We start from the raw sequence: 7,818 nt of genomic DNA on the forward strand, positions 1-7,818 counted from the left end.
CGGCCGCCAAACCCTATAATTGTTTTCTGGGTTCTGTCGTTAGTCGCAGTCGACCGCGAGCTTTGTGCGGTCGACCGCTAGTCGGGTCAGGCCCAGAATTTAGTTTCATGTTCTGATTTGGTTTTGTGTTGATATATAATCCTAAACACGTTTTAGAGTTTATTTGGGGAGAGCAGTATATAGGATATTTAGAGCACAGAAAAGAGATATTTCTTGGAGCTATTGGTTAGGGTTTTGTTTGAGAGATTAAGAGCTTTGTTGGTGAGATTAATTAGAGAGTTTGAGTGATTTGTAATATCAGTTTGTACTATTCTTCTCTATTAGTGAAAACCTCATCCCCTTCTTACCCCGTGGATGTAGGCAACTTGCCGAACCACGTAAAATTGGTGAGTTTGTGTTTGTGCCGTTATTTTGGTTTGCTTGGTCTTCTCTCTCGGCGTTTGGTTTAGTTCCTCGAAGCATAACAATTGGCTTCCGCGCACAACAAGTATTTCCTTGATATATTTCAATTTGAATCCTTCATGTTACCTACCATCAGAAAATAAAACACATTTCTTTGTTCTGACTTGACATAAAATATTTTCAGTATCTCAGTGTGAAGTAATTTGCATTCCATGTTAGAAGAACATGACGAGTTGAGCTGTCCACTCCTTCACATTCCAATTTGTACTATTTTGCAAGGATAGTTGTTAGAGAGACTTTGTAATTGCTTAAACATGCATTAATTTTTTAATAAAAAATTGGGATCTTTATTAAAAATATAGAGAACCTATAAGTATTTTAGGATGATCTTCACAAGTATACCCTGCTAACTTTATAGAATATCCCCATGCTGAGTATTCTAGTTCATAACATACATCAACCATTTACTGTTGATACTTATTAATATTGCCTTCATTTGTATTTTACTACTGAAATTTTGCATCAACAAAAGAGTGTTCTGTCTGTAAGTTGCTTCTCAATCTCAATCACTCTATAAAGATTGTGAGTGCTTACTGTTTGAGGGGGGGAAATATATGAATTAGTTAGCACACTTTTTTTATTGGATTAGTTAGAACTATATATGTATTTTATTTACAAACAGTCCCTAGCACACTTCATTAATATTCCTCTCTCTCATTTTTCATAAACTATGATAGTTGAATCTAAAAATGTCATACATTGAAATTTTCAAGTTTTTGGTTATTCTTCTTGCTATCTTAATTTTACAATTGCTAGAGGATTAGCAATTAACGAGATATAATATCAAGTATTTTACATAGTAAATACATTTCAAGATACAAGTCAACTATTTTCCTAGCAATTAAACAACTTGTGTAATAAAAATAAAAGATTTGGTATCGTTCTTTACAGATTCAATAAACAAAGACGGGAAGAGCTAGAAACTTCAATGGCATGAGAATGAGAAATAAAAGGCAGAAAAAAACCAGAGGAGGAGATGAGCACTAGGCAAAGAAAACAGGGGATGGAGCTTAAAGGGATGAAGCCCATAAGCAACAAAAAACTTAGCCATTTCCTCATAATTGCATCCACTATGCTCTCCCTTTGCATCCTCTCTCTTTTCAAGGCTTGCTATTGCCCTGCTCCTCATGGTATTGCTCTCTCTCTCTCTCTCTGAAACTCTATTTCTCTTGTTTTTTTATCAGTTTTTAAAGCACAATTTTACTGTTCTTGCAGTGCATATTTCTAAAGAAAACTTGAAACTGCAAAATGATTTGAAGATGGTAACAGAGGAAGAAGATATGTACTCCTTTTTCCAAGGTAGCCTCTGCAATCTCAAATGTCATACCCTGATTCTCAATTTGTGTCTTCGGTGAAACTTTTGTGGATCTTTCAATGTCTTATTGACCTCTGTTTTTAGTGTTTGTTCTGTATCTAGTTTTCTGGCCAATAAATTCCTAGGGCCGCTAACTCAGAGTTTCTAAAAAACTGTCCTCTGTATTTGTAGATGACGAAGATGACGAAGAACCTGGATCCAAACCACTTAGACCCAAACCGATATGCTACGAGTCGAGCTTACGATCAGACACCTGCGAAGCCATCGGGGACATTAGAGTCGATTCGGGTTCAAGAACCGCATTCTTGAATACATCTCGGCCATTGAAAATCAAACCATACACTCGAAAATCTGACTCCGTTCTGCCCTGGCCACCCAGTCAGCGAATGACCTGCAGCCCTCTTCCATGACTTCTCCGACGTCCTAATCCCGCTATACCTCACTTCCCGCCACTTCCACGGGGAAGCACACTTCCTCATTTCTGACGCAAAACCCTGGTGGCTCCACCGGTTCAACCGAATCCTCTCCCGCATGTCCAACCATGACATCGTCGATATCACACAGGACGAACAAGCTGACGTTATCCGTTGCTACCCGAAAATAACAGTCGGTCTAAAATTCGAAACCGAGCTAGGCACGGTCGACAACCAAACGATGTCAAACTTCAGAGCGATGCTCCGACAGACGTTTAGGCTCAGCAGGTCTACGATACGGTCAACTTCAGTCTCAGCCAACAACAAAAAACCGCGACTTCTGATAATATCGCGAAGGCAATCGCGAGCTATTGCGAACGAGCCCGCGATTGTGGCAATGGCCAGGATACTCGGGTTCGATGTGGCGGTTGGCGAGGACGGTGCGGGCTCGCCAGGCGCTGGCGAACGAGGCCGACGTGATGGTCGGGGTATACGGCGCCGGACTGACCACATGGTGTACATGCCGGCAGGTGCGGTGGTGGTGGCAGGTAATACCGTTGGGGGGCTGGAGTGCTGGCACGTGACAGGTATAAGGGGCCCCGCATTGGGTATGGGGTTGAGGCATCTGGAGTATCTGATCAATGATGAAGAGAGTACGTTGATTGAGGAGTACAAGAGAGATGACCCTGTGATTAAGGATCCTAAATCAGTTCATAAACAAGGGTGGGAGAAATTGAGGGAGGTTTATCTTGATAAGCAAAATGTGAGGGTGAATGTGGGGAGAATGAGAGGGGTGTTGTTGGAGGCTCTGAAGCTTCTGCAAAAAAATTAGAGACGGTGTTTATTTTTGTGGACTTTTTTTTAGTTTTATAGAGATTCTTTTCATGTATGATTACGTTGTTCCTCAATGGTTTTTTTGCTTAATATACACATACCTTCTCGCATTTTACTGGTGTAGGGTGAACATTAATTAAATATTTTGTTAATTATCTGTCTGATTATTTGATTATAGTTTACATATACAGTTGTTTATTTAATGGTAAGCGAATAAATTTTTTTTTATTATAAAAAAGCCTTTATTCATAAACTAATGGGTGAATTAGGTCTGTCCATTTTACCCACTGGCCCGTGCCCGGCCCGGAGCCCGGCCCGGGGCCGGCCCGGCCACGGCCCGGCCCGGCCCGGCCTCGGCCCGAAAATCCAGGCCAGGCCGGGTTCCGGGCCCGGGTTCAGGTAGCCTAGATCCGGAAGCCATTTGATGAAAGGATTAGAATGTATAAATAAGAGAGTATAAGAGTATAAGAGAGGGTATAAGAGTATAAGAGAGAAGAGATGAGTTTTTGGTGTGAAGAAAACAAATGAAAACCCCCCTCTATTTATAGAACCAGCCCCCTAGGTAAATGACCAAAATAACCTCACAAAATAGCCGTTTTTTGACCGTTTTTGGGGGCAAAACGGTCAAAAGGCCAAATCTGGCCGTTGTGGCCGGGCCGGGCCGGGCCGGCCCGGTAACAACGGTCAGATTGGCCCTTTGACCGTTTTGCCCTCAAAAACGGTCAAAAAACGGCTATTTTGTGAGGTTATTTTGGTCATTTACCTAGGGGGCTGGTTCTATAAATAGAGGGGGGTTTTCATTTGTTTTCTTCACACCAAAAACTCATCTCTTCTCTCTTATACTCTTATACTCTCTCTTATACTCTTATACTCTCTTATTTATACTTTCTAATCCAATCCCCAAATGGCTTCCGGATCTGATTATGAAGAGCAAAACATATCTCCCGATCCTGAATTGAGTCCTCCTACTATGAGTCCTCCTACTATCAGTCCTCCTACCGAAGTTAATCCCGAATCCGGTGGCGACGAATCTGCACCAAGAGCTCCTAAACGGCCAAGATCCGATGTGTGGAATTTTTACGAGAAGATCGACGTCACCAAGGATGAACACGGTAGGATCCTCACCCAGAAGGCTAAGTGTGCTTTGTGCGGCAAGATTTTTCAAGCTCATCATAAGAGCGGCACCAACCACCTCAAACGCCATTTAGATAAACACAACAAAGGCCAGCCTCCTCAAGGTGATATCCGACAATCCATGATTTCTCAATCCTCCTCTTCTGGTAGTCTCGGTAGTTGGAACTATGACGCTGCCAGAGCCAGGAAATGCGTAATCAGGTTTATCATTCTTAAAAACCTTCCTTTTAAATTAGTAGAAGATGATGAATTTGAAGATATGTTTAGAGATGGTTTTTATCCTGCATTTAAAAAATTTTCTCGTCAAACCTGTCAACGTGATATTTTAAAATATTATCAGCAAGAACAAGAAAAAATAATTTCTTATTTTAAAAATTTAAACTGTAAATTTTCTTTAACTTCTGATATTTGGACATCTAGAGCACAAACTGGATATTTATGTATCACAGCACACTGGATTGATGAAAATTGGCAAATGTTTAAAAGAGTTGTTTCTTTTATTGCAATAGAAGAGTCACATACTGGTGCTAATGTTGCAAATTTAATAATTGAAGAACTTATGAAATTAGAAATTTCACAAAGAATATTTTCTCTTTCACTAGATAATGCAAGTAATAACAATGTAGCTGTTGATTTTATCAGATCATCTTTATCATTGCCATGTCATGGTGATCTTTTTCATATTAGGTGCATCTGTCATATTTTAAATTTAATTGTTCAAAGTGCATTTACTGAAATTAAACCCATGATAGAAAAGGTTAGAACAGTTGCTTACATGCATAGTGCTTCTGAACAAAGACTTAAAAGATGGAAACAATTTTGTAAAAGAAAAAATGTAAAGCCTAGACTAATTCCAAAAGATGTTGACCATAGGTGGAATTCCACATATGCAATGTTAAGTGTAGCAATAGAATATAAAGACATTATAACTGATTTTATAAACTATTATGCTTCTAGTTCTAGTTCTGGTAGCACTTATGGAATAACTGAAGATGAATGGACAGTTATATGTAATTTAAATGAAATGTTACAAGTTTTTTATGATGCTACCATGTTATTATCTGGCTGTTATTATCCAACCATTACTTTAGCTGCTTTACAAATTTTAAATATTCAAAATTTTTTTGATAAATATCGTTTGGATGCTACTTTTGGACCTATGGTTTTTGAAATGGAGAGCAAATTTAATAAGTATTTTAGGCCTATTCCTCATATTTTTGGTTTGGGGGTTCTTATTGATCCATGCTTGAAGGATATTGGCCTTCGAAGTTTGTTACAGTCATTGTATGGTGGACAGGTTATAGACTTAGATGATGGAACCACCCTGAATGCTACTACTCATCATTTACTTATTAGAAATTATTTTCAAACTTTATATGATGAGTATGCAGCTAGACATGGTGTAGCTGCACAACAGTCTGCAGCTTCGGTTTCTTCGAGCTCATCCCGAGCCCGAGGTAAAAGTGTAAGTTTTGATAGGTATGCAATGGTAGCCGAGCTAACTGGTGGATCTGGACTTGGATCGTCATCATCGGAGGTTTCTGAAATAGATGAATATTTTTCTGCTTCTTTAGTTAGATGTCAAGGAAATGCTTTAGATATTTTGCAATGGTGGAAAGTATATGGATCAGTTTCATATCCTATACTTTCCACCATGGTTCGTGACTTACTAACAGTGCAGGTTTCGACGGTAGCTTCGGAATCCGCCTTCAGCACAGCAGGTCGTTTGATCGACGATCACAGGACATGCTTGGATCCGTATACTGTACAAGCGGTGATGTGCTTACAAGATTGGTGGAGGTACGAGAAGCGAACGCAAGGCATCGATCGGATGGCTGGAATTGAAGATAAATTTGAAGAATTGGGACTAGCAGATAGATATAAAGAATAGATTGTAGTTTTTATATCTTAGCTTAAAATTTGTAAAGAATTATTTTGGAAATAATTGCAAATGATAGTGATATAGGTGAGTAGGTGCCAACCTAGTTGGGATTTACTTATCTATTGTGATGCGATTAATTCCAAAATAAATTTGTACTTGTAATTTGTAAATGATTTATTAGTTATTAATAAAGAATTTGTTTTTATCATTTTTTATTTGTAATTTATGTCATTTTAAGTAATTAATAAAATTATTGTTTTTATTATTTTTCTTATCTTTTTTTATAATTTAAAATTTAAATAAAATTGAAAAATTTTGAAAAAAAAAATTCAGCCGGGCCAGCCCGGAACCCGGCCCGGTCGGGCCCGGACCCGGCCCGGGGTACCCGGGTCCGGGTCCCGGTTTTGCCCGGCCCGGGCCCGGATTTCCGGGCCGGGCCAGGCCGGCCCGGATGGACAGGCCTAGGGTGAATCAAGAATCAATCTTCTAAGGGATTATTCCGACCCAAATTTAGCATTAAAAAAAAGCTCAAAGTAACATTTGCTAAGCGATGGGCTAGCTATATATACCATTATCAACTCCCTTTACCAAATAATAATGAACCAGTGAAAAGCTTCTTTCAAAGAACTTGCTAGTATTCAAGTTATGGACCAATCAAATTTGATTATTGGTTATTCGCTTATATTTTGTGTTTAAGTCATTGTTCATGAATTTTTGGGGGAAAAAAGGAGAAGATGATGTCCATGTATTGAAACATGTTATCGTTATTGAACTGTTACAATTAGCTAGACGTTGTTTTTCTAATTGTCGCATGGAAACACGTTATCGTTATCATTTGCTAGCTTTCTAGACTATTTTTTAAATTTGTTAGCTTTTACGTTGTGTGGAATAAAATTCGTTTGCAGATTTCTTTCTCTACGATATGGATACTTGTATAATCAGATTCACAACTTGATAAACTTTATATTACGGAAAAATTATGCATGAGTGTGTTAAATGAATAGTTCCTGAATAATTAACAGTCATCATGACATATAAATAAATCGAACTTGAATAATGTTATGGCCCAAACGGTTCTAACTGACAGACATTCTAGCTAAAAGATTAGATAAATGAATCCCTAATCAGTTTATACCTTTTAATTAATAAGCAAGCCATTTCCCTTAAAAATAATATGCAACATCAATTTGAGATAGAAAAATAAACCGCTGACCGCAAGCCACATACACAGTAAACTAACTAAAAATGTAACAAAACTTCCCTACAAAATAATATGCGAGTTCAAATTAAGATTAAAAAAAATAAACTGCTGAATGCAAGCCACATACACAGTAAACCAACTAAAAATGTAACAAAGGGAAAAGCCTAGACAGAATGCATAACATTAATAATAAAAATAAACTATATATATATATATATATATCATACTCCCTTTAAAAGTACGAGTTCGGAAAAAAAATTTCATGGTCAGTATTACCCTCAACTTTTTTAAATATTACATTGTTATCCTAATCTATTCTAATTATCTTATCTTTTTTGAATTAGTAACTAAATGATTTATCATATTTAAAATAAGACTTAACATGTTATTGGATAAAGAAAATACGTTTGATATAATTCAAATCCTTTACTTATTTCAATTCACATAGAAATCTAAAAAACATATGCTAGCCAGCACCTAAAAATTTTTAAACTTTGTAAAAAAATCCTCCAAATTTTTTAAATTACAAAAACACCCCTACAAATTATAAATTTTATTAAAACATCTTAAAAAGTAT

General features: G+C 37.5%; 1 protein-coding gene across 1 annotated transcript; it reads left to right on the forward strand.

Annotated features, from left to right (window-relative positions):
• On the forward strand, positions 1,127-3,039 carry LOC109844962. Its single transcript, XM_020414149.1, is given in 6 exon segments — positions 1,127-1,592; positions 1,678-1,761; positions 1,949-2,178; positions 2,180-2,634; positions 2,636-2,697; positions 2,700-3,039. Coding segments are annotated over 6 exon segments (1,281 nt in total). The 5' UTR covers positions 1,127-1,465; the 3' UTR covers positions 3,023-3,039.

The sequence above is a fragment of the Asparagus officinalis genome, chromosome 6 (assembly GCF_001876935.1).
Source record: "Asparagus officinalis chromosome 6, Aspof.V1, whole genome shotgun sequence".
In the NCBI taxonomy this organism is placed as follows: Eukaryota; Viridiplantae; Streptophyta; class Magnoliopsida; order Asparagales; family Asparagaceae; genus Asparagus; species Asparagus officinalis.